Below are 27,024 nucleotides of genomic sequence, written 5' to 3'. Positions count from 1 at the left end.
GGTAAGGGAGGGGGAAGGTCTTACAAATCATCCTTCCTTCCCACATAAAAGTGTGGGACACACTTATCAAGCAGATGTCAATCAGCAAATGCCTTTGGGGCCCAAGATTCAGGGAAAGTAAATCAAGCAAGCTGGCTGTGGCCAGCCTGGGATGTGAGCTGGCACAGCTCCACGTCTCCCTGCAGCAACGGAGGGTGTGTGCCCTGTGCTCCACACATGATTTCTTAGAGAAACAAAGCAGTGCTGACAGCTCCTCTTGGCATTCTTGTCTGCAGACTTGGATTCCAGTGAAGCATTTCATCTAGTGGGGAGCTGGAAAGGGATAGTGCGGTGTCTGAGGGGCAAAGAAACCATCATATCCAGTTTGCAAATAAAGCCCACGCCAAGCAAACCGCTTTTCCAGCCAAAGCTCGTGCCTTATAGAGTTCATGGAGCATGCTGGTGGAATTGCTGGGTTTCAGAGCTCTAAGGACAGAAAGCTGCTGAATTATGCACTGCTCATAAGGGGTTCTGCCAGGAGCTGTTGGGAAGTGAGAATGAAGTTCTGGCATGGCAGGAGGTGGCAAATGTCATCAGAGCTGGGTGGAGGGTGTGAGCCTGGTCCTTCTCTGATCCCACTGGGATATTTCTTTGTTTGCAGGTGGCTGTTCCCAAGGCTGTTCCCTGCTCTCTCTGATCCAGCCCTCACATCAGCAGTGGTGGCTTTGCCCGTCCTTGGGGTGATGCTCTTTGCCTGCAGAGCCCATCAGCGCCAGGTTCCCCTCATTCAGCTTTTCCCTGTGCCTGTTCCTGTGTGCAGCCCTGTTCTGACCTGGCTGTGGGATTTCCCTGAGGGAGCTTTACAGCTCAGTGTGTTTATGGGAGCAGCAGTAAAAATCCAGTCAGAGGTGCTTTTTTCCTCGATTGCTTACCCTCAATGAGGTTCTCCCAGACCCCAGGGTCCATTAACTTACTGTCTGCCAGCCAATACAGACTTGTTCCACCAGGAACTGGCTTGCTGTTAATACTGGACCCACCTGCCTTTGGGTCAGGCAGCATCGACTCTTCTTGCCATTTTTAGCACATTCCACTGAACTAATTAGAGTTTTGTGCCCTGAGGGGCTGACAGGGAGGGACAATTTACAGTGTCTGTGCAAGTTTTGCTTGACTGGGTAAAATTCAGTTCCAGCAAGAGTTGTTATTGTTAGAATAAGTGGATTGTTTTTACTTCCCCTTATAGCAGCACATGGGAAGTCGGGCTGTTGCCCATTCCTGGTGTGGAGGGATCCACCTGTGTGTTCCCATCTTGCTGCAGTGGGAAACAGGTGTGTTTGGAAAGCCTGTTTGAGAGGACAAAGCCCCATTGTCCCCACAAAGGCTCCCCAAAGGGTGACTTCACACCCCCTTGATCTGTGAAACTGCCTCTGAGTAAATGCTAAGTCACTGTAGCTTTCACTGCAGAGATGTCTCATGGAAGCTGCTGGGAATTCATTCTCCTGACAGTGAAACCTGTGTGGACACTTGCACAGATGTTTTACCTTTAGCTGCCATTGCTGGAAGGAGAGGCTCTGATGTGTGATTTCTATCACACTAGGTGTGGTTTCCTATTGGAGTGGAGCAAAATGATCCCCCTCAGATTAGACTTCTATTCTTCTTCCCTAGGGAAGAATCACAAGGCCCAATGTGGCAGGGAGCACCCAGGTCCCTCCTAGAGGCTGTGCCAGCAGGGCAGGGAGGGACTGGCAGGGTGGCTTGTCAGAAACGTGTGTGGCACGAGCCCTGTTCAAGGGGTGCAGCAGCCTTAGCTGTGACAGGGGTGGTGTGCACTCAGATTTACCCTTTCCCTGTAGCTGTGGTCCCTGAGAGCCTTTGTGAGCAGCTGTCCCAGCCCTGGAACACCTTCCTCCCACAGCCTGTCCTGGCCAGGTGTTGTTCTTCTCTCCCTGTGCATTTGCAGGAACAAAGTCAGAATGGGACTATTCCAGTTGAGTGTGTCCTGTTGCTCCTTTCTCAGGGCCCTGAACAAGCTTCCCAGGGTACACCAGTACCTGGGAATGGACTGAGATTCTTGGAATGAGGCTCATGAGGTGCTCAAAATAGCCCGGTTCCCAGCCGTGTGTGCAGTCACAGGACAGTTGTGTTGGGCTGGGCTCGATGCCATTGTTGGGGCTGATGGGATTCTGAGCTGTTTGGTCCTTGGGATGGTGACTGAACGTGCACTTGGCAATATCACCTTCTTTGTTGGAGGGGAGAATATATTTTGGGTCAAATTCAGCTCCTAAGTGTGAAATCTCACTTAACAAAGGTTAAACAAAACCTTGATCAGCCTTGCAGTGTTCCCATCAGCCCTGTCAGAACAGCTTTGTGAGGGCCCATTCCCAGAAAGTGATAAATAAAGTTCTGTACAAGCTGCTTTGTAATTGGAGTGATCCCACCTGCCCTCTCATGAGGAATATTCAAGGATTATTCAAAGAATCCTTCAAGAAATGCTGGGAATCAGCATCTCAGCCACGTGCAGAGTGAGACAAGACACAGTTACTGATGTATCTTTCTGTTGATGCTCGTAACCTTTATTTGGCCAGTGCTAGAAAGCAAATACAATGAATTCCCTTTCCTCCCTCTGGTTATTTTGAAACTCGTGGAGTGTTATAATTTTTCTTATTTCTTTCCATGTAAATTTTGCTTAGGTGGGGGATTTGTGGCAGTTCCTGTGACTGAATAATCTAAACCAGCAAAAGGACTCTCTTGTTACTGAAACCCTGTCTATGTATGTTGGTCTTTCAATGTTGAACAAGCTTTTTTTCCCTGCTAATCTGTTAGAATTTTTTAGTGCAGATGGAAAAACTCTAGTGAAAAGCTCAGTTTCTACCAAGTTCATACTTTCTCTATCTCATGTAAGTAAGATCCAGCCTTGTGGGTACCAGAATACCAATAAAACTTAGGATTTTGACTTTAGGAATATACAAGAAAATTTAATGCAACAGACAGGAGAGAGGTCCAGCATAGATGTCTAATGTGTTAGTTTTATTTAAAGATGGTCTCTTGGTGCTAGAGCAAGAAATGTTCTTTAAAAAAACATCAAATAAATAAATAAATAAATAAATAAAAATAGGAATAACTTTCTGTTGAGGAGCTTGGAAAGCATCTGGCTTTCATCTTGGGAGGAACAGGTACTGTAAAGCATTCTTCAGAGCAGGGAAGAGGGAGGTTGATCCTAATTCCTCCGGGAACCTGCAAACCAAACATGAAATAAATGTTACTAAAATCTGTTTCTGTTTCAGTCTGTGGCACCGTCGTCAACAGTGCTTTTGAAAAAACAGTACTGGCTTAAATACTCGGCTAAAATTAACTCCTTTCTCAGACTGTGTCTTCTTAAAGATTTAAAGGGCTGCTCCTCCCCCGTGGTGGCACAGTCAGTCACTCACCGTTGCAGCCCATCCCGCTGAGGGAGCCGATCCGATCGATCCTCCTCCCGAAGCACCCGGAGTCTCTCATCATCCTGGGCATCTGCAGCCCCCTCAGCCTCTTGAGGACGGGGTCCCTGTAGGACAGGGGGGTGTTGGGTGCCAGCCTGGGCTCAGCCTTCTGGTCCTCACTGTCATCGTCGAGTTCTGGGCGGATCTCCTCCTGGGGTTTGGGCTCTTGCAGGTCAGGGTTAGGCTCCAGGGCTTCAATCATTGCAAACTTATCCTCCAGCCTCTCCAACAGAGCCTGTAAGAGAAGGATTAAGTTCGTGAAACTCCTAGTTTTGTGCTCATTTGCTAAGTCTTCCAGTCATCCCGTTCTGCATTCATCAGTAGTCCCATGGGAGACTGTCAGGTTGGATCCCAGGTCCTTGAGCTCTGTCCTCTGCACTAAATCCCTGCTCACAGCAATTCCATCTATAGGAATTTACAGCTGTGAGCTGAATGAAGCTGCTTGACACCAAGTGTGTCTTACTGGCAAGGTTACAACTCTTGACAGAGGAAAAAAAGCCCAAGGTCTGAGTTGCACAGGGAGCTACCACTCAGCCCACAGTGGTACAGCCTCAGAGAACCTTTGGATCCATAACCATGTTCTCAGAAGCTGCTGCTTTGTCACCCCTGGCTATTTCAGTGGACACCTCTTGGAGAAGCTCTTGGTGTTTTCACTGATCTCTGCCCAGGGGGTTACAGGATTGCTGCTCCTTAAAGCAACCAAAAATACCCCTGTGCTGAATTATTGCCTGCTGAGTGATTTCTGTGTAATTTGTACAGCTTTGTGTGACAGGGATCAGATAACCTTCTCAAGGGCAGCTCAACCAATTAGAGGAACCTAATTGCCCATCTCTGGAAGTAGAATAGAGAGGAGTGAGCCTCATGGCTTGCCTGACAATGTATTTGGAAGCCGTTCTTCTTGGCTGCTGCAAACAGCCCAGAGGCACAGGGTGGTTTTAGCTACAGCTGACACTGTCCCAGTATCTCAGGGAGTTTGTTCTCAGGCCCTGAGAACAGCTGTGAGAAGCTGGTCACTGGTACCAGACCAAGGAAAGGTTTGAGCTTTCAAATTTCATCTTGCGAGCCTGAGTCTTAAGCTCGTGTTGTGCTGCAACAATGGATGTTCTCTGTCACTCATTAGAGTTTGCACTTGGTAATTTCATAGCTCTGGAAGCTTTCCTGGGTGAGCCACACTAAATGATTATAGTATTCCTCTAGAAACATTTCTAAAATTTGACTTTGGGTGCTCCACTTAACCTCCCCATCTCCCATCCATACACAAATCTCTCAAATTCACAAAGCCAGAGCCCTGTGGCTGCCCTGCTTCACTGCTCCTGCCCTTTAGTGGGGTAGAGAGGACCCCACTTGAAAGTTTTCTGTTTGTTCTTATAGAGCTACTCTGAAGATTTTTTTTATCCTCTCTGGAGCTTTGCCCCCAAGGAGATGGATCTTTAAGAGAAAAGAACCAAAACCCCAAAGCAGACATCCCCACAGCATCGCAATTTTAATTCCCAGTGCTGCCCAGGAGCTCAGGTGAACCCAGCCCAGGAGGATATTGCCCTGCAGAGCTTCTCTGAGCCCCTGTGAAGAGCTGAGGCTTTGTCCCCTGGCATGTGGTGGCCAATGTGGCCATTGCTGTCTGAAGGCAAAGCACCACCTCACACTCTGCTGAGCACCCCCAAAGTTTAAACCTGAGAAGAGAGAGAGTCCTCACCTCCATGCTGGCCAGTTCTTTGGCAGGGCTGAGGCTGTAGATGGGGTTGGCTCTGCTGGACTGGAGCTGGATGAGCAGCAGCAAGAGGAAGCCATAGAAAAATGAGCCTTTAGTGTCCATGGCGCCGAGTTGGTTGGGAATAGTGAAGTTCAAGCTGTCTCTTCTGAGATGTCCCTTCGGATCTCTCTATTCCTTGTCCTGTCCTGTCTCTTCCGAAGCTCGTCTTTTATACTCTTGGGGTGTGATCTCTGCTTCCTGGGTTATCAGGGGGTTTATCTTGGGCACATTCCAGTCCCACTGCAGGCATGCAGCTCTGTCAAGGGAAGATTCCCTTTATTAGCTGTCATTAGGCAGCAGCCGCCGTTGCTGAGGAATGTATGTCACAAGTCAGTGATTTCATGTCACTCCCCCTCCTCTTGATACCAGGGCAGTGATTACACGATCCAGTTGGAAATTCTTAGCAATTTTCTTTCAAGAATGGTCAGATTTACGGAGACGGGAAACAATCCCGAAACTGCTCTAAACTCTGCTCAGTTAGAAGATTTCCACAGAGAAATTACCTTTTACAGGGAAAACAGAAGGCTTTTCAGATGAAGAGTAAAGGCTGAAGATAAATCTACTTTTAGGACACCTACAGCATTGTGCACACTTCCCTTCTATATATGGAATATGCGTGGCCACCGCATACCACGGAGTGTGCTGAAAATCCCAGATTTGGGCCAACTTCTCTTTTCCCAGTGCTGTCGAGGTGATATCACCGTTGAGACTTTGTGTGTTCCCAACAGCAGCAGCACCTCGATCTGCACCTCAGCGAGGACTGACTCTGCAGGGACAGCGAGTGCCTCCAGCCCTCTGTGCCGATTGCTCTGGCACCGCCGAAAACACTGCCCCTGTTAACAGCCAAACCTGTAAATAATGGGATTTCTCTAAACATCGATGGTAAGGCTTGACCCTACAGCAGTAAAATTGAAAAGCCAGGTGGCCAGATACAGGAATAATCTTCTTGTACCCTCATGCAAGAAAGAAACTTGCTCGATGAGAAATTTCAATAGACGGCTTTCGGTGTTATTCAGGAAGGAATCAGAATCTGTCCCCAAGGAAGAATGGGTGAATTTGTGTCTATATGTGCTTTGGGAGAGGTTAAAATGAAATCTTCAGTTTAATAGATTAAAAACAAAAAGTATTTATTTATTTGAATGCTGAAGTTTAGCTAAAACCTGCCTATTCTTAAATGAAATACAGATTTGCTGCAAATTCCTCTTCCACTGTTGTCTTTATGCATATAGTGCAATTAAAAATAAGCCTTTTTTTACAGAAGTGCAAAGGTTCTAAATTGTGAAGCACATTGTTTGCCCCACATTTTCCTAACGTTTCTTTTTATTTTAAATTGAAACAAGAATGAATGTCTATAATTTGTTGACTTTTCATATGAATATAGATCTTGAAAGGATCTCCTGATTAGTTTCTAAATAATAAAACAATGATAAAATATTTCTCATGTCTTAAATGTTTTTAACATGGTGTTTGTGTACAAACATGTGGCCATACTGTTCACATGATCAGCTACCAAAATTATACTGGAAAGGACATTCCCAAGGTTGTGGAGTCATGTTCAGATGCTACTTTTCCCTAATATAGTCTGAATTCAGCCCAACTCCGTGTGTGTTCTCATGAAACCCTTTATTATAACAGCTTTCTCTATTTTTCCTCCATGCTTTCTTTTTTCAGTAAATGGAAGAAATGCTCTTTTTTTGTGTGTTATCCCAGCACATTCTTGTTTTGTGCTATTAAGAACTAAGATCCTGATAGCTTCTTTTTTTTGTATTTTTTAATTAACACTCCATGATGCAGTGTCTGTATAATTCACTAATTAGTTACAATCATTCTCTTCCTCCTGCTCTTGGTGTGTGTATGCGTTTGTTTACACTGAGGTGTAAATTTGTTTTGTAAACTGCAAAAGTGTGAGAATATAAACCAGAATTATTCATTAATATCCAGTGTCCAATTTAAGATAATTAAGATCTCTTATTGCTGTATTTTTTGGTTCTTTCTTTTCACACACACACACACACAAACATCCACCCCCACACACTAAATATTCTCTAGTGCTGTCTCTGCACAGAAACATTTTGTCACTTGCTCTGAGCTTTGCTTTGTGGGGGGTTTTTTTGTACAGTAAAATGTCAGAACTCAGCTCATCACTGTTGAAGCTCTAAAAATCACTTGTTTGTTTGTTTTATTTCAGTGTCGCCACCCTGGTAAGATGAATGTGAAGTTAAGGCTTTATAGCCCGGCGATGGATAGTCAGGATCCAGGCATTGCCTGTGCTCAGCTGGGCATTTCCCCGGTAAAACCCTTGTCAGGAGCCTTAACAGGGCAGCAGGTTCTTATAAAAACCTTGATGTGACTGGTTTTAGGGTTGGGAAAATGTCATGTTTCCTCAGCATCGTAGGGTGTGGGGTGGGAGGTGTGAGGACGTGAGGGTCCCTTAGAGCAGCTCTGGTCGCTCAGAGCAGAGAGGGGGAGCACCAAAGGTGCTGCCGCGGCCCCGGGTGAGGATCCCTGCGAGGAGGAGGATGGACAGAGCTCAGCTGAGGGTCACGTTGCCCCTTCCCCGGCAGGAGGATTCTGCGCCCTCGTTTTTCAGCCCTGTAAGGCTGAGGACTGTAAGCCCTTGGGTGGTGCCGCGTGGATTCCTTCTGCTGATAAACCTGTCCTAAGTGCTGCCCCGACCTGCCGCACGTCCCTCCCGTGATGTCCATTCTCCTACTGCCGTTTGCGGCTGAAGAGTCTGAGCTGATTGTAAGGAACCTTTGTAGTCGCCTTTGTTCTGAGGAAGAGGCTGGATTTGGATTCCTTTCATCTCCCAGTGATTAAACCCTTTGACAAAACTATACCATACCCCACCCAAGCTCTCTTTCCCTGCAGTTTGGTTAGACTGAGAAGGAAATTAAGAGATGAGGCAGTGTGAGAATCAAAAGGGAAATCTAAAAACGTCCAGAGCTGCCATGCTGCGGTTAAGAGAGTTAAGTGGTACCTCACTTTTTCCAAGGGGGGGAATTAATTTTCATCCCAAGCATGGAGTATTTCTCCCGATGATTGGGATGTGTGGCGGCTGCCCCTTTCTGTGCTGGACTCTCCAGGCTCAGTGCGGGCAGCAGGGAGCTCCGGGCAGGCGAGGGGAGCCGGGCAGAGCCCGACAGAGCCCGGCGGTGCCGGCGCTCGGCGTGCAGGGGACTGGCGTCTGTCCCGGGTGCTGAAGCCCTGGCAGCCCTTCATCCGCAGCCAGATGTATTTTTAAAGCGATGAAGTCCCTCTGTTCTCAGCGGCCCCCTCTGTGCCAGCCTGCCGTGCCAAACCTGGCGCTGGTACCAGCGGATTAGCCCATGGCACAGGGGTGCGAGCAGGACAGCACCTGGAATTAACCCCGAGCCCGGCGCCCACCTCCTGTGGGAGCGTTCCCTGCCAGCAGCCGTGAAGCCATCGGGAAAGGCAGCCCGGCTCCCTGCCGCGGTCCTGGAGCTGGCAGCGGTGCCGGGCACTGTCTCTTCAGTGCAGCGTGGAGGGTCACGGGACTGATCATCGTCCTGGAAGGATGTAACTCCCATCCTTCCCCCTGCTGCGACCCTCCCCAAAGGCTTGTCCAGACCGCCTGGGGTGCTCTGGCCAGGGTCGGGACAGCTCTGAGGGCAGAGGGAGAAGAGCGCTCTGGAGGGGGTTTCTGTGTCTTCTGATCGTGCGCTAGGCCATGACTGGGAAAAAAGAACAAACACTCAGAAAAAGCAATGCAGGCTTTGTACAAAAGTTTCTTGCTCCGCACCCCACTGCCGCGGGTCCGGGGGCAGCCGGGCTGTCCGGCTGCTGGACACTGGCCTGGAGGCTCAGGGAGCGCCTGGGAGCCGGGCCCGGCTTCAGCTTCTCCTCCAGAAACCTGGGAGAGGAGGGCAGGGAGCTGCGGCGGGAGCCGCTCCGAGCCTTCAGCCGGGGACAGCGGCCGCTCCCGCCCCGCTCCGCCCCGGCACCCACGGGCTCGGAACCGGCTGCATCCCAGCCCCGTCCTCTCCCAGCTCGCCCCAAAGCAGCCGGAGAAGGGCCCCGGTCGGAGGGAGGCCCCTCATCGGCTCTGCCCCTCACGGCACCGGGGTCCGCAACCCCGGGAGCTCCCGCTGGACCCGCCGCCCTCAGCGCCGGCCACGGGCGGGTCCTCCAGGCCTGGCTCCCCGTCCTCCCCCGGAGCTGCCCCAGTGCCTCCAGGAGGTCCTGCCGAGGGAAGGAGAGGGGGGATATGGATCCCCGCCTCGGCGGGACGGAGCCCCGGCTGGTTTTGTTTAAGGCATCACAGCAAAGAAGAGCCTGGCGGAGAAATGAGGTGTGTGTTCTGAAGGCAGGGAACACGAACGAAGGAAGCTCGCGCCAGGTGGGAGTGTTGTGTTGATACAGAATAGGAGCAGATATGGGTGAGGATGCGAATCAACCCCGATTTTGTGTGTACTAGAGACAGACAGGAATGGAGAGGGATAAAGCAGTGAGAGTGTACAGGACCTGTGTGATGACCAAGGGGAATAAATACAGTTTAGCCCTCTAACAATAAACTAGTCAGAAATGAGTCTTGGATGAGACCAGATCTCGACTGCTGCCTGACATCACTTATAATCAGGTTCCCCAAAAGCAGACACATTTGAGAAAGATACATCTATGTTTCTTTCTGTGTAGGAGCAGTTTTACTGGGGGCTTTTCTCCTCAGCCACTTCTGTAATCCTGGTCTGTAAATTCATGAACTGCTGCTTAGCAGATGGAAACGGCACAGCCAGAGATGAGCTTCCCCCATCTGACCGGCATCCTCACTTCAAAGCTTAGCTCTGGTTATTGAAATGCTAATAGAACTCGGCAAATTACCTAAAATACAAACACACTTGGCTTCAGTCCTGGGGATCTAATTATGGAGCCTTTTATGTGAAATAAATTGTTCTTGCTTTCTGAAAAGTGGCTTTTTAAAATGTTCCCACAAAATGCCAGGTGATGGGATGGCACGTTACCAGCTCGGCCACTATAATTGCAGCTCTTATCTGTTTCTTGTTCATCTTCTGTAGGATTCTGTTCACAAGTGCTCCCAGCTCAGACTTGAACCTCCTCTGCCTCCTGTGATTTTCCTGCAAATAACTTCAATGACCCACAGTTTATGTTAATGTAGCTGAGTTTGGAAACAAGCTGAGGATGTTCAGGAAACAAACTCCAGTAGCACTTACCCTTCATTGGATTTGCATCGAAATTTCGATGTTGGGAAGCTTTTGTGCCTGTGAGAATGTCCCTGCTCTGAGGGTTACTGAGAGCTGGGAGCGAGCTTTAAACTCAGGATTAGTAGGAAGGGAGCTGTAACCTTCCCATTAGCGACTGTCACAAGGTCCTGGTTCCTCAAAAGTAAGCAGGTCTGCTTCTTCTTAGCCTAAGTAAATTGTTAGTTTTAAGCCATGTATAGTCTATTTATTGATAGGGAATTACGGTGAAAACTGCTTTGTTCTTTCATCTTCCATTCCTGACTTTAAGTCTTCATCTGGCTGATGAAATCCTTAATTTTCTTGTGATTTTTGCTTAGGAAAGGCAACATAGAGCATAATAAATTCATTGTATCATATGATACACGTATCATGTTTGTTATATAATCCATTGTTGGACAGCTTGTACTCAGGGGTGTCTATGTAAATTCCACTGAGTGTCTGTTCAGGGCATTTTCAGTGCTGCTGCTGCTTTGCTCTTAAAGTTAAACAGATTAAGTAGCAAAGAGCACAAGAGGATATGTTTTTGAATTTTCTGCTCAGTGCTTTGAAATACCTGGATCTGCCTGTGGAAGAGTAGGGTGCCCTCGGACTTCCTTCAAAGAAGGGTAGCATTATTTTTTTTTTTGTTTTTTTTTTTTAAATAAGATAAAATAGGAAGAAACAGTTGTTTTCCTCTGTCAGTGGCAGATTTAAATGCAGAGTCGCTGCTTTCTACTGATGCCACCTAAGAGAGTTGCCCTTAGTTCAAACTGTGGGGCAAAGACTTGGGGCTCTGTATGTCCTGATTTCTGATTACCAGACAGCAGCCCCCTGAAATGCTTCTGAGTTCCAGTGGATTGTGTCTAACTGCAAACTGGGGCTCTGTTTCAGGAGTGACACATGAGACAAGCACAGCAAAGGCTCGAAGCAAATTCGCTAAATTATGGAAAGCAGTTTATTACCTGAGACATAATAAAAACTTGTTTATTTACACATTTAGTACACTAACAGTACAAAAGTGGCTTTTTGTAACTAAATTTCAGAGAGATGCTCACAAGTAATTACTCTGATACAAACAGGCAGCACAGGAAACGTGTGTTCTGTTGGCCAGGTAATTCAGGGGAGAAGTGGGTGCAATTTGCTCAGCACATCGTGTAGGAGATGGTGGAGCCAATATGAAAAAGAGCTGAATATCTCACTGAAAGGCAACAGGTCCTTTGAAACCTCGAAGCCAGTCCTGTCAAGAAAGCAGAGAAATAAATAAATAAATAAATAAATAAAAGAGAAATGTAGAGGATTTCACACACAGAAATTAACTGATTTCTGACTGTTCTAGGGCCAGGTTCAGCCCCACTGTTCTGCTCAGAGTTTCTTTGGATTGAGACAAATATCCCTGGGGAGCTGGTGAAAAACCTCTCTGAACTGGCTGCTGTTAGCAGGTGAAATCACACAGCTGATGTGCAGGAAGGGTGAAGGCAGACAAAGAGAGGTGTGGCATTCAGAGATTTTAAGTATGTATCTGATGGTGGCAATCAGAGATTTTAAGTATATATCTGATGGCAGTGAATTCTGAGGAGGGTGAAATGATGGAATGTGCTTGTGATGGGAGGGCAAAAGTTATTTTAAGGCACCATTTCCTTAAAGCTGAATTAACTCTGCTCCTCTGCAGGTTAAACACACACACAGACCTGCCTCTGGCTTTCTCTTACCACAGCGCAGAGTCAGCACCCCAGGCCACTCAGGGCCCCAATTCTGTCCAACCTGACACCAAAACAGCCCCTGGAGAGACCCTTCTTGCTTCTGCCTCGGTATCTGCGGGACAGACTCAGGAGGTCGCTGAGGAATCTCTGGATGGCACCATCCCCCAGGGACACGCCCTGGGGCTGTTCCATCGTGTCCTGGGGCCACTGGACTTCAGGATCTTCCTGGTCAAAGACACCTCCTGGGATCAGCTCATCTTGCTCATGGCCCCTCTCTTCTGAGACCAGGGGATGCTCCAGACCTTCATCCAACAGTTTGGAGAGACTCTGGAAAAAGGGAAGGGTAGAAGGTGGAGAGGGAGGAGAAGGAAGGGTCCTGAAAACTCTCATTGTTTTCATATAAACCACGTTCAGCACTAAGTTTGAGGACATTTATTTTTAACATTTATTTTTAACATTTATTTTTAACATTTATCAAAGGATGAAAGTACTGAAGTGGTTTCTGAAGCTGATGATGGTTATCTTGAGTTTCTTCTGGCTCACAAAGCTTCTCTGAGCTAACTCTGAATGCTCTCTCAAGGTGCTCTCAAGTTATGTGCTCTTGGTGAATCCTAAAGTTCTGAGCTGGCAGGCTGCCAGTTAACCCTTTCCTGGACCTCTGGTATGGTATAAACCGTGAAAAATGATGAAAGAGCCTTGGTCAAGTGAATAAGGAACAAGAAAAAAAATAGTTGATATGTTGGAATAATAAAAGGATCAATGCAATAACACTCTGGAATTGGTCCTGAAGGATTATATTAAATATTTCTTTACAGACTGGGAGGTCACTTCTTATTTGGCAGTACCAGATCCCTAGTCCAGTAGCTGAAATGTGTTTTCCTGCTGACTTGAAATTGCTACACACACAAATACACACAGGCACACATACACACTTCTCCTTTTCCTTATGTTCTACCTCTGAGACTCCCCAGCTGCACCACTGAGCTGAGGAGGAGATCCTGCAGGTACAACCCCGTAATTCCTCTTTCAGCCAAAACCAGGGAATTCAGGGAGGAGCATGCAGGTGACTGCTCTAGGGCTCGAGATCACAGTCCTTCCAGGATGATTCCTTTTTGCTCCAAAAGTTCATTGTTTTACTCAGTCACAGGGTGACCCCACGTCTCCAATCCCCAAACTCACCCCACAAGAAAAAAAAAAAAAAAGGCAAAACATTTTCCTTTCAACTGCCTCGTGTGATCAGAAACTTAAATCCAGTAATCAGTGACTTGAGTTTCCCCTGTTTCATAACTCTGTGCCTGCCCACCTCAGGGTTCCTGCTGCCAACTCTCTTGAGTTTCTCCTGCTGCCTTAGCTGGGGTTGGAAGAAACAGAGCTCATCTGAAGTGTCTAATTCCTAAAGAACCATCAGGTTCTCTCTGCTCTGTTGAGCAGCCAGTCACTTACCTGTAAGCTGGAAACGGACCTGGCCCCTGCCTGGTTTTGACTGACAATGAGCAGCAGAAGGAATCCAGGGCAAAAAAGAAGTTTCAGGTTCATGTTCCTGTTTTGGTGTCTCTGATTCCTCCTTCCCTCGAGTCTCTCCAGCTCAGTGTTGCTCTGTGTCTCCAGCTATCAGCATTTATATCTTCCTCCAATCCCTCCCAAGGCCACCTTTTGAGTTCCTGCTAGTGCAAGGATTGGTTTGAGGTTCTGACCTGTTTTCATCCTCCTGGGAGGAGGAGGAGGAGGAGGAGGAGGAGGGAGGGAGGAAATAATTCTCTTTTCTGATGGTGAATGAAAGGAGCATTTTACACTTGGGCAATGTAGCATCATTCTGTTGCTGTGCATCTGGAGGGCTCTGCAGGCTGCTGTGCTGTGCCACTTCTGTTTGTTAGTGTGCTCAGCTCAGTGTTCCTCAGGCTCACTGCTAAACCTTTCCTTTTCATCCAGAGAAAAATAATTGTGAGAAATATAGAGTGAGACAGGAAGGGAATTGTACCCACCACATCTTCACTGGGCTCCTGTGACACACCCAGCCAGAGGGATGGGGGTCTCAGAAAACATGCTGGGTAAGAACTCAGTGTTATTATATAATAATATGAGATTATAATAAAACAACATAACATATAGTCTGATGCTATTGATTTATGAGCTGAAAAAGTGTGATTTGGAGAAGAAGGGAAATCAAAGTCTTTAAAACATAACAAGTTGCATTTGTTACTTGCCTGAGTGACATGAGTGTGGCTGAAACAAGGCTGACATGCACAGAAAGCTTCTACAAGGTTTAAACTGAGAAAGAAATTCCTCTTTCCCTGGATCCAGCTTAAAACATTTCCTTTATGTGTTCTTTCTCAGTCTGTTAGACACAATTTGTATTCAATCTGAAATCAGTCTGAAAGGAAGCAGAGGCTTGAAATTTGGCCCCACTGAGAAACTGAAACGTTCCTGAGTGTGCAGTGATATATCTTGACCTTTTGTGGCATTTTTGCACACATGTGATGCTCAAAGTTAAAGGCCATTGAATTGGATCTGTATGGAGGAAATGGAAATTAAGGACCATCTGGCATTTTTCATCTGATATTTGAGTTACTGAAACCTTGGAAGCCAGTTCTTGGTACCAACTTGTTGGTCCTGAAGGCTTGGAGAAAATAATTCTGTGATGTGCCAGTGGGTTTATGATTTTCAATGTTTTTTTCATGTGCAGATCAGTTTGAAACATAGTTGTTAAGTGTCTCTTTAAATGGATATTGTAAAGAGATGGCTTATAAACATCCCTCTGTGACAGAGAGGGAGGTCTGATGTTATTATATTTTTGGCATTTTTTTGTTGTTGATGTTGATTAAAGCCACATTTGATATGAGTCTTAGAAAATGAAATCATCATTCCAGAGGTTTGAGGTGTGTACTTTGCAGTGTGACAAGACAGTGAGAGAAGGTCAGGGCAGTTTCAGGGTTGTCTCTTCTCCTCTGCAAAAGCACGGGGTTGTTTTGGTGGTTTGATTGGCCTGTCACAAGTCTGCATAGATGTAGATAATAAATCTTGACCTCAAGATCTCTGAACTTGTCTTGGGGTACTGCTGAATTCTGTCTGGTTGCTGCTGGACATACATACACCAGCACAGTCCTCACCTATGACTATGCTGGGAAAGTCAGAATAACTAAGGTTGGAAAGGACTTTCAGAGGTCTGTGGTGCAATCCTGTGCTAAAAGCAGAGCCAGCTTAGAAGGAGTTTCTCAGTGCCTTGTCAAGTTGAATTTTGAGAATCTTAAAGAAACAATGATTTCCTAATATTTACTTGGAATTTTCCCTGTTGCAATGGGTGCCATTGCCTCCCCTCCTAATGCATTGCAGCTGGATGTTGTCTGTGAGCACAACAAAAGGGTTTTCCATCTCCCAAACAGTGACCCTCCATGGGAGTGCATTTCAGAGGGTGCTGCATAACCCAGACACGGAGGGCAGCTTCAGTCCAGGTAGTCAACACCTGGGTTCAGATCAGGTTTGGTGCCGTGGCAAGAAGGAGTTAGGAAGAGAAAACATCTCTGATTTACTCTCTGGGTCCTCTCAGGATTTCAAAACTTGCCATTAGGTTGGTGCAGTTAAGATGGAGACTTCAGCACAAACTTCAGTCTATAAAGAAGGGAGATTTTTCTGTTTTTCTATTTTTCTATTTTTTCTATTGCCTGAGGACAATAGAAAATTTTTGAGAGGCAGGAAACAAGTTTGTGCCCCTTCCTAAAGTGGTTTGGGTATTCCTTTTTATGGTAAATCCTCCATAAGGGGTGAAAGGAAGTACCAAGGAGGCAGCAAGTTGGTGTGTGTTGCTCATCTCCAACAGTAAATTGTTTCCCAGCTTACTGACATATTTCTCCTGTACCAGCAGAGATCTGATTGAAAGAGTAGGGTCAGAACAAACTCTCCCTCTGGGGATGTATCTGCCTCACCTCCCCAGGCTGCTGTGAGGAAGGTGAGCTGTGGAGCTGATGGTGCATAGCCTGCTTAGACAGGTATCATTAGAGCACTGCTGCAGCAACTCATCCTCCTCCTTTCCAGCTCAGGGACCCCTTCAGCCTCCCTCTCCTTCCCAGCTGCTCAGGCCAACATTCCCTGGCTCACTGCAGCCAGCTGAAAGGGCAGGGACGTGTTTGTAGAGCTTCCCTCACAGTGGGATGGCCAAGTCCGTGATGGAAGCCGGCACCAGGGGACCCTCATTAGCAGACATTAACATTTAACTGTGGTCTCCAAGCATTCGCCTCCATGTCCCCCTCCCTTGCCCCTCTCCCAAGTGGTCTGGGGTTGAGCTGAGCAAGGCTCAGTGCACAGCAGCATCCCAAGCCCAAGCTTGGTGGGAATTGCTGGGCTGCAGGAGCTGTTTTCTCAGACAGGAGATCCTGCAGCAGGAGGGGGCACGGGGGGATCTCTACAGAGAAGAGACTGAGCACAGACACTGAGCTCACTAATTAGTGCCCACTGATCTCTTTGATGGGCTGAAGAGGGGATGTTTTCCTCTGTAGCCCTGTGGGACAAGAAGGGGCCAAAACCACCTGGGGACAAGGAGGGCAGCAGGCTGGCATTTAGTAACGGGCTGTAGGTGGTTCTGGAGCATTGGGGTTTGATGGCATAATTTTAATATTAAGTTTGTTAGGCATATTTATCACATTCTTCTGGCAGTAATGAAGCCCAGCAGGAAAGCAGCAGTGAGGGAGGGGAGACCCAATAAAGCAGATCCTGGAACAAATGGGAAACAAGTTGAGGAGTTCAGAGCAACGGCTCGAGAGTTCCAGTCAGTGCCTGGTGAGAGGCAGAGGCTTAAAGAAGTGCTCATGTTCCGTAAATCCTCACCTGAAACTCTATTTTTGGCTAAGCTTCACCTCTATCAAGATGAACAGCATCTTGCTTCCCAGTTGTTTTGGAAAGGTGGGAATGTCTACATGGTCAAGTTGTGGGTATTCACAGTGCAGCTGAAAACATCAATTAGCTGTGCATGGTTTCAAACCATGTAGGTCTTTATAGTCCTGTGGCAGCCAGTCTGCTCCCCCATAACCTTTAAGTGGGGTCTCAGGAATTCTTAGGCTGATCCTGCCCTAAACTGTTCAGAATCTGAGTCTTTTATTCTCTGTGTTGCATGAGATCCCTTTGGTGTTTGGACTGAGATCTAACTGGTCTACATATTACTGCCTTACTACAGAAATGCTGGACTTCCAGAGGGAGCAGGTTGGGCCTCAGTTGAAGGAACTGTTTGTGAAGCAGCTGCAAGCAGAAAGGCTGCAGTGTCAGTCTGCAGATCACAACCTCTGGTAGGGGACAGAAAGAGAACCGTCCGTGGCCAGCATGGACGTGACATATCCCCAGGTGTTTTGAGCTGAGAGACGTTTCCCCGGCAAAACTAGAAGGTCACTCCTGTGAGATCCCACCTGGCCTTTCTCTTCGTTATTGAGGTGTGTGGGGACCTCTCCTGGTGAGTGCAGAACATGCCTCGAGTTCGGTCAGAGCAAATTCTGCTTCAGGGAGGGAAAACGGATCAGACACGGAGGTTTTGATAAAACGATCACTTCAGAATCAAGGACATGGTATAGGCAGTGTGAGAAGGGTCTGAGTGGCTCTTTTGCCAGGGATTAGGCTCTAGTAGCCACGGGAGTGTGTGTGAGTGGTTATGTCTTGGGAAAGCACATGGTATGTGTGTGATATATGAATGCTTGTGATTCATATTCAAAAGTTTGAGTGTCACATGCTCTGGTGAGTGGCTAAGTTTAGTTCCAGCACTAGATGTGTTGATCTGGACTCTTACAGCGGATTTTGCAGAATGTTAAGTTTCTGTTAGAAGGGATGGGAGCAGGGGGGTCATTTCTTAAGCATTGGGCCTGGGGTAACATCTGCCAGGTTTTCCTTTGTGACCCAGCCCACCCTGGCATAGCTGGGAGCAGTGTCACCAGGGCCCATTGATCAAGGCTTGCTGGCCAAGCAGCCAAATCAAGGGGCAAGAGGTCACACTCTCCCATTGTGCTATTTATTGCTGCATGCCACTGGTGAGTGTGCAGAGTGCAGGAGAAGCCATTTCTAGAAATGGCCAGACAGCTACAGCAATGAAATGGCACCTGTCCGAGAAGTTGGCGTGGTTGTTTACTTCCCCTCTCCTAATGGACTGGTGATAACCCTAAAAATAGCCTGGCTAACTAAAAATGTGATCATTACATAAAGCCTGTCACCCACAAAAACACTCTGTAGGTTTTGTTCAGCCTGTGAGAGTGGTACTGGGCATAACCTCAATTTTGTGTTCCCAGAGCAGGATCCCAATTGTCCACTGGTTTTGACACATCTCAGACATGTGGACTTGGTCTGACCAGAGAGCTGTGTAGGTCAGTCCCTGTGTTTTGAGAACAGGGATGTAAACTATCCTGATTTTTGTTTGGGATTCATGTGTGTATTGTTTTTCTTCCTGCCAACATTTACAGCCCTTTTCAGCTGTGCTTCTCACCAGTTCAGGCACAACTGCACACTTGCATTGTGATTAGAAGGCAAATCCTTCATGTCAGGTTGGTTGTGCCAGGGAGGCCATCCTGGAATTCCACCGTGGATGCACATTAGGCTGTGTGTGAACAGGAGAGCTCCTTCCTGCCTCGGGAGGCTGAGCTGCAGTGGTAGGAATGCAGCCTCATCCAGAGCTTAGCAAAGCCTCTCTTTCTCAGGAACTCAGTGTGGCTGTGGCGGCTCTTATCGCCCACTGTTCTCCATTTGACAGCCCTTCTTTGTTTTCCCAGAAAATACTCACTGTGTCTGCCAAGCTTCTGGAAATAGCTGCCTCCTTTTGTGGTGGAGGGTGGCAGGGCCGTGGGCCAGAGGGACAGGATATTTTAGCTGTTGCTCCTCAGCACAGCGTGATGGGCGAGCAGCCTTTCTAACACCAACACTGCTAAAGCTGAGATAAGGTGCTCAGGCTACAGGACTGGAGCCTGTGTTCGTGCTTGAGATAAACTCCTCTGTCAGCGCCACATTCACACCTCCCCTGTCACATCAGGCACCCCACGGACCTGCCTTTCCCACCAGTCACTTGCTGCAAAGCCTCAGCACGGGGGTATCAGGCCCACAGAGTCCCCAGGGGCTGCTCCCTGTGCCCTTGTGGTGACATTGAGGTGGGAATACTGTGAGGGGGAATAGATTTGTCACTGGGGAGTGTCACCCAGAGCTTTGGACTCAACCACTTCCCCTTGGGATGCACTGTCCAACCTTTGCAGTCTGGACAAAAGAGGAATGGGTGAACTGGCTATATGGGATGGGGGATGTCCAGTGCCATGGCTGCTTCCCTGTGTGAGTGCAAACACCAAATACACCATCTGAAATGACACAGGTTAGGGGTAGGCAGTTAAATCTGCCTGTGGATGCTGAGGAGAGCAATAATTACAGTTCCTCTGTCTGCAAAAGTGAGAGTCAAATGATTAGTGTCTATGGGCTGGCAGAGCCTTCTACAATTGCAGGATTTCATTTAATTTACAGGGGGAAAAAAAAGTTGTGTTAAGCAACTGAATGCCACTGGAGAGATGAAGCCCTTGGTGTTGTGGAAGTGGGCAAAAGTATCATTCCTGTAATCAAGATGGTTTAATGACTGCAGATCCAGAGTTTAAAGTGAGCTTCAGGATGAGAACAATGTGGGTTCAGAGGTTCCCTCTGAAAAGGAGGTGTGTGGTGTCTGCTTCAGCTCACAAAAGTGCTCCTTGTAAAGGCAAGTTGTGTCATTCCCACACTTGCAATGGGCTTGTATGGATGGGGAAACACAGGATTTTTCACCCAGGCCCTCTGTTCACTAAGTGACTGGAGAATTAAGGTTTGCTACTCAGGTTAATAAGACTGTCAATCAGATTGAGAATCCAAGAAACTGGTCACTGTTGACCAGTTACACAGGTAACTGCACAGGTACAGCTGTACAGGTACAGCTTCAGTTCTCTCTCCCTCTCTCTGGGTGTTTCAGTCCAAACCCTGGAAGATTTCCAACCTGTATTGGACTAAACTCTTTACTGTTATAGGTATGCCTGCCTGATAGGCTGTAGGAAATGTTGGACTCCCTTTCCTCCATGGCCTGTTAAAAGGGGGCCCTCGATGCCACCCTTAGCCAGGACTAACAGCCCAGGTGACACTGCTGTGCCCCACTGCAGTGAGCAGAATGCCCAAGAGTAAGTTTGATCCATGTCTATCTGAACTTCCTGATCTGGGAGTAATTTCTGCTGTGTATCCACTCACTGTCCCCCAAGACTGGGCTCTCTCTGCTCTGCTTTGAAAGATGGATGGGAAAGCTAGGCAAGAATAAGCAATAATGGGCTGATAGGGCAAGAATACAGCCACACAGTCTGCTTTTTATAGAGAATAGTGCTTCAGTGTTTTCTGAAATGTGGGAGAACCCTCCAAAGGATCTTAATCTGAGCACTCAAAATCCCTCTTTGAAAAAACCCACTTTTATGAGCAGGTGTCTATGCTGTAAACCCTTAACTGGGTTTTGCTAAAACCAGCACATTAGTGTGGCTCCTCTTTGCACAACTGACAGAGGCCACAGAACCTCAGAGGCAGAAAGTGCTTTCAGTGTCCCTTTCCCGCTGGAGATTCTTCACATAACTTCTGCCTTGTTTGACCAAGAGGATTTGTTTTACCATGTCACCTCCCTGAGGATAACAGCACATTTTTTGCGTAGTGTTGAAGTGTGAAGGCCATTGTGAGCCATGACATCACGTCTCAGGACAGAGCAGAGCAGGAAATGAATGACCAAGAAGGCCTAAAATATTGGCCATGGGAAGAATGAATGGAGGAGAGAAGGGATATGATACAGCAACATTCTTTGGCCCAGATAGGTCAGGTGCACCTGACAAGTGTAATAGGACAAGGAGATCTTTCACACTTTAGCACATGATGATATTTTAGTGCAGAGAGATGGTTTGGGAGAGGCAGAGGTGAATCAGGGTGCAAATCCTCTGGATGACATACTAATAAACCAGAGCTGCTCTCAGACAGTAAGGAGTAAAGGGAATATGGGCCTGAACAGATAGACTGCTCCAAATCTGACCTTCCTTTAACTTTGGGAGGCTTAAAATGGATTCTGGGTCCCAGTCTCTAATCACAGCTAGAACAGTAATTTCCTCCAAACATATCAAAACTACCAGTGAGGAAAGACATGTTTATTAGTGGCTGTGGTTGTTTTGGGGGGTGGAAGGGAAGGAAGGTGGTCATAGCAGAAAACCAGCAAACTGCATTTTCTAGAAAATTTAACGGTGCCTTGCAAAAATAAATCATTATAAATTTGAGTTCGTAAACTGAATAGCCTCAATTACTTTTTAACTGATGCAAACCAGAAGGGGATTGGTTAGTTTAAAGAATTTTTTTTTTTTTAAAAAAAAAGGTCTTACTTAGTGCTTCACAAAGCTGAGGGCTTTTTTTGGTCCAAGGTTCCACCAGCCATGGGACTGATCACTGAAGTCAGAGCCAAGATGAACCTTTGGGCTGGGTCATGGAGGTCTCATTTTGCCCACAGGACAGAAAATCTCTGTTAAAGTTCAAACAGATCTCACACTGCCTTGCTGCTGGTTTTGGAAATGATCTGTTCTCTAAATTGCTAGAGCACATTTCTCTCTCTGTACATCTCCCTCCTTGTTTTCTTGTGTCAAGCACTGAGAGCAGGATGATTTAAATTAAGAGTCAGTTAGTGCCTTTAGGTGTTTTATTCTGTAATTTTATAGGGGATAGGATTGGCCAGTGTAAGTGTATTTAAGTATTGGATTGAGAAGTGGAAATGTGCATCATTTTGAGGATCTTACCTGCTGTCTAAGCAAGTGTTTGTCTCTGCATTTCTCCCCTGCACAGAATGTGTGTGATGCTCCCCTGTGGTCTGAACCAGGTTGTTGTCTGTGCAGCTCTGCAGCAAGAATGAATGAGAGCTTTTGCAGGTACTCAGTAATTGCCTCAGGACCAGAAAGCTTCCACTGGAGGAGAAAGTCTGCATTTAAGACTTCTATACCTCCCAGCTGTAACACTGTGTGGCTTTCCTGGGCTATTTTTTGCACTACTGTACTTTAAACCTCAGAACAGATCTCTGAGAGCTTGACTTGGTGCCCCTTCACTAGGCATCAAAGCAAGTACCTTCCCTGAGGCAACCAAACGTCCTGTCCCTCCAGGCTGAGCTGTTGGGCCCCGTGCCCACCAATTTGTTCCCTGACGATCCCACCAGCCCAGGGCTGCGAAGCACAAGTGCTGATGGGCCAGGTGTGGAAGGCAGAAAGCTCGGAAGGCAGGAATTCCTGGAGCAGCAAGAGGAGGGGGGGAAGCTGGGGAACATGACAGGAAGAGGAGGGTGAAGAGCCCCTGACAAATAGTGCAAGAATCCCAGTTTTGCCCTGGCTCCAGATTCCCTTATCCGGGAGCGCCGGGCGGCGGGACCTGTCGACACGTCTGCCTCGCGCCTGCTCCTCTCCCAGCTGCCCACAGATACAGAGTGGCTTGAACAAGTTCCAGTGCCCCATCCCAGAGCTTCCCAGGGCCCTGCCATGCTGGGCAGCCGGGTGACATCACTGCCAACAGTGTAAACGCTTCCTGTGTCACATTCCCCACTGAAGAGCCTCTTGCCAAACGCTTGTCGTCCTACACAGTCTTTTTAGGAACAAACGGTCTAATTTTAACCTGACTGCCACAAGCACCTTCCTGAAATAGGTTCTGACTCTCTCCCTGCCTTGTTCATGTTCTTGAGAGTTTAAAAACAAAGTCCCTCGTCCTCAGGGTGCACAGCAAAGGCCTGTGAGCCCCAGGAGGGAGCAGGAGCTGTGCCAGGAGCTGCTGTCACTGTCAGACCCACACTGAGCTGGGCCAGGGCAGGAAGGTTCCAGAGGCAGACACTCAGGTGCTGCACATCACAAACTTGTATGGATCTGGTCCAATCTGCATGAGTTGTTCTGTACTTCAAGGACTTTGCAATAGAAAGAACCTGTTGTTTTCTGGACTGGCTGCAGCCAAACACGACATTCAAAACTGCAATGAGTGGACTTGGTGTCCTCTGGTTTGCCCAGGACAATTGCTCTGATCCCCATCCTTTCTTTTTTGGGGTCTAACTGGGTGAGCACTGGCCTAGGAGTTAAACTGGGTCTGATCCCACAGTTCCTATCTGGCTGTGCTGTCCTTGAAGGGCATGTGCAGCACCAACCTGCTTTGAGAACAAGAGCACTTACAGAGGAAATAGGTATTACTGTGAGATGGGGACAAGGAACACAAACTCCACAAAATCATCAGGCTTTTTTTATGCTCCTGCCTTTTTCTGTTTCCATGAATGTGAATATGTGAGCCCTTGTACTGAGCTCAATGCAAGCCTGAACCGCTGTTTTTAATTAGCACAGTATAAAAAGCCACGTTTTTAAAGAACTCTCCAAACAGGAAAGGAAAAATTGTTTTCAAGCAGCTGCTGTCTTTATGTTTCTCTCTTTGGAGTGACACACACATCCCTTATGTTCCTTTAAACCAGCTAATTAAGCAGCTCCTTGTACCTGCAGGTCAGTTGATCAGCTAATGCACTCCCTGCGGTCTCCAATACACCACATCTTAAAGGACAAACAGGAAAAGGCACACAAAAAGCCCTTGGGGATCTCACCAGATCCAGAAACAGGAAAAGGCACACAAAAAGCCCTTTGGGTCTCACCAGATCCAGGCCTGACTTGTGCATGGAGCCTTTTCTGGGCAAAGAGGCACATGAGGCAAAGAAGAGCAGCCCCAAGGCTGATAGCCCAGGGTGTGCCAGGGTCATGGTGAAGTGGCCCAGCCCCTGCAGGGGGGGAGGCTGTTGGCCAGGGCAGTGCCCAGCTTGCCACCATTCAGCTGAGCACTAAAAATACTGCTGGCTCACATAAGGTGAGTGCAAAGTGCTTGGTGTTGCTGGACACTCCAAAGGCCAAACCCCTGGCTCCAGCTGGGCCTCGATGGATGAGAACAGAAGTGGCACTAGGGCTTCATGTGCTGAGCATCCCAGCAGGAGCTGGGAGCACACCAGTTGGTGTTGGAAGGACAGAAGGGGCTTTGGGGACACGACTTCTCCATTCTGGGTGAACACTTGAATTACCCCAATTCCTGCATGGGCTGGATTAGCATTTGCTCTCTTCTCTAGCAGAATCATCCAAGATCTTCAAAATGTTACTGGCCAGAACTTTGTCAAACTGATTTCAGCGAACTGGTATTGTTTCCAGCTTCCCACCTCCCTCTCATTTTGTCACATCTTGAGTAACAAACATCTTAACACCCTGAGAAGCTGTGCAGAACCCACAGGTCAGATAACTCACCTGACTAGTCATGGAATAATTTGAAGTGGTCGTTGAACAAGATGTCAGACAAGACAAGTGCTTGGCCCTGAGTATTATTTTGGCTTGCATTTCTGCACCTGGGCCCTAAAGATCATCCCAACTATTCTGAAATATGTGAGAGTAGGGAACAGTCACTGCCAGAGTGTGTTTGGGAATAAGGACGAGCTACAAGCCGACAAATACTCCAGAACATGTGCTTACTAATCTGCCTCCCTTTTTCCCTGCTCTCTGGTTTCAAGGGTATGTCTTGTCTTCAAAGACTTGTTTTTCCCTTTTAGCTCCTCTTTCCTTCTCCATCTCGAGGGGCAAATGCTGTGGCAGCTCAGTGACAGTCCCTTCTCCTCCTTTCCCTGTTCGTGTCCGTGTGTGAGTGCAGCCCGCCGTTATCCCAGCGGCCCAAGGGATGCTGGAAGGGCTGGGAATGCTGCAGTGACGGACCTGCACCGACACCTGGCGCCCGGTCTGGGAAGTGCTGGATGTTCCCTTGGGAGAATCCAGCTGGGAACAGCCCGGGGGGACCAGAGTCTCTCTTGTTTCTCCATCTGCTGAAAGGACCAGGACAGCTCTTTGTCCAGACTTTGCATCCCACATCACTCAGCAATACGGCTGGTGAAGGGTGGCTAAAATGACCCACATGATCTTCATGGAAATGAGGTTTAATTGGAGTGACACTGGGGAAGGCTGTGGAGAAACCATATGTCAAACTCAGAGCTGGAAACTGCTTTTATCCCTGCAGGACTTGTCTAATCAAAGGTACATCTCTGTGCCTTTGGCTGCACTGAAATCCACTGCCCCATCCAAACTCCAGACTTTTTTAGTCTGATCCAGAGCCAGGCTTTTGGCTTCATGGTGCCAAAGCCAGTCTCAGAGTCAGGCCAGCCAACCTGGTACAGCCCCAGCCCTCATCCAGACCAAGGCTCGCTGTATGTTAGGCACAGACAAACCCCAAAATCTTTGGAGACCAAGCCACCATATCAAAGCATCCACCCCATGCACAGAAAGCAGCTCATCCCCTCCCCTTTCCCCCCTGGAGAGGGACTGCTCCGAGTTGGACCAAAGCATGTTTTGTTAATGAGCACTAATTGCCCTCTATCAAGCACACAGGGCCATTTTCTACTATTTTCTAAATTAGAAATCCACACTGAAGCCTCTGAAGAGATGAAGATCAGAACAGGCTCAATTTTCCATGCAAATAATTTGCCTCTGATCTTGACCCAGGATTTTCATAACAATTAGAGGCACGGGGGGCTGCTGTGGCTCTGAGCTGCTCTGTGGTCCCCAGCTGGCCCTGTCCCTCTCCCCGTGGGGTCCCTTTCATGCCTGGCTGTGGAGGGATATCTGCACCTGAGGCATTTTCCTGCTCTGAGTTGAAAGTCGTGGCTCTTCAACCACATTTATTTCTGTCTCCCCCTTCCTGATTGTTTTTTTTTTTTCCCCACATTTGATCCCACTTGCTTGGTGCTGACAGGAACCAGATGAGAAGATTCCAGCCTTTTGTGGTCAATACTGGGCATCGACCAAGATTTATAAATATGGGTTTGAACACATGGGATTGTGTGTTTGTTTAACTCTGTGTGGTGCAGCTTCCACACACCCCCAGCACTACCATCTTCAAACATTTTAACCCACCACCATCCCCCTGGATTCAAGGGACTGGCTTTAAAACAGGAGGGATTTGGGTTTTTTTCTTGTTTGTTCGGTTTGGGGGTTTTTAAAGTGTTTGATTTGCTTTCCTCATGGCTTTCTGTGATGCATTTTGCTGTAATATGATTTACCTTTCTTTTCTTTGGTGTGAAAGCATTGGAGCAATTTCCCAGCTACATTAATGGAAAAATCTCAACCACGTGCCTGCAGATACCTTTTAACAGAAATGAAATTTTGTTTACACACATGTAAATATTCTGTGGAGACAAGTTCTGAGATCTGGGGAGGTGGGAAGGGATATCGTGCTCGAGCTGGGCAAAATACCATGTTAGGTTTTTTATTAAGTTGTAAGACTGGAGTTACCATTGCGGCCATTGATGCAAAATCCTGCATAAGTTGAAGCACTGAATTTGCTTGAAATATTTCTTGCTTGAACTGGTGAATATTTTTAGGACAACACCTGATTTTGATTCACAAGACACTAGTGCTGGAGTTAGTTCTGTGTTTCATTCTTTCTCATGAAGAAATAAGCATTTATATTTATTGTGAATATTTCAGCCTCCAGTTTTGATTTATTTATCTACAAGGCCAAATAGTTCTTTAGCTGGCCTTCAGAGATCCCAGCCCCTGAGACCAGGTTGCCCTCCCTACCTCAGGCTGAGCTTGGAGCCACACAGACACTCCTGCAGCCACTTTCTCTGAGCTGACTGAAAGGAGCAGCTCTTGGCTTTCATTCTGTGAGGAGACAGCTTAGGTGAGGTTTTTCAGCTGTGGCAAATTGAATGACAAAGAGATAAATCACCAGCTTCCTTTGAAGCTCATAAAGCTGCTTTATTTTAGAAAAAAAAAATTAAAAACAAAGACCAATTGCAGCTTTTCAAGCTCAGCTTCCTCTTAAATACATACCTTTATTTGTGCTACCTTTGCAAACAGTGAGCACTGCCTTGCTTCCTTTAGAAAGACCTTTATCTGCTAAGTCTCTCCCTG

At 47.3% G+C, this 27,024-nt stretch overlaps 2 protein-coding genes across 2 annotated transcripts; both read right to left on the bottom strand.

The window, feature by feature from the left end:
* Nucleotides 1–1,505: 1,505 nt before the first annotated feature.
* On the bottom strand, nucleotides 1,506–5,762 carry LOC108505709 (natriuretic peptides A). Its single transcript, XM_017831968.1, has 3 exons — nucleotides 5,149–5,762; nucleotides 3,405–3,690; nucleotides 1,506–3,210 (listed from the first exon to the last, which is right to left on the bottom strand). The coding sequence occupies exons 1-3, from the start codon at nucleotides 5,266–5,268 to the stop codon at nucleotides 3,194–3,196; spliced, it is 423 nt and encodes a 140-aa protein (XP_017687457.1). The 5' UTR covers nucleotides 5,269–5,762; the 3' UTR covers nucleotides 1,506–3,193.
* Nucleotides 5,763–12,124: 6,362 nt separating this feature from the next.
* On the bottom strand, nucleotides 12,125–13,682 carry LOC108505710 (C-type natriuretic peptide 1-like). The gene is made up of 2 exons (XM_017831969.1): nucleotides 13,547–13,682; nucleotides 12,125–12,430 (listed from the first exon to the last, which is right to left on the bottom strand). The coding sequence occupies exons 1-2, from the start codon at nucleotides 13,637–13,639 to the stop codon at nucleotides 12,125–12,127; spliced, it is 399 nt and encodes a 132-aa protein (XP_017687458.1). The 5' UTR covers nucleotides 13,640–13,682.
* Between the last annotated feature and the right edge of the window lie 13,342 nt (nucleotides 13,683–27,024).

This window comes from Lepidothrix coronata, unplaced genomic scaffold (assembly GCF_001604755.1).
Source record: "Lepidothrix coronata isolate B3197 unplaced genomic scaffold, Lepidothrix_coronata-1.0 Scaffold198, whole genome shotgun sequence".
Taxonomy (NCBI): Eukaryota; Metazoa; Chordata; class Aves; order Passeriformes; family Pipridae; genus Lepidothrix; species Lepidothrix coronata.
Note: the sequence above shows the minus strand (reverse complement) of the source record. Positions and strands in the feature narration are given on the sequence as shown.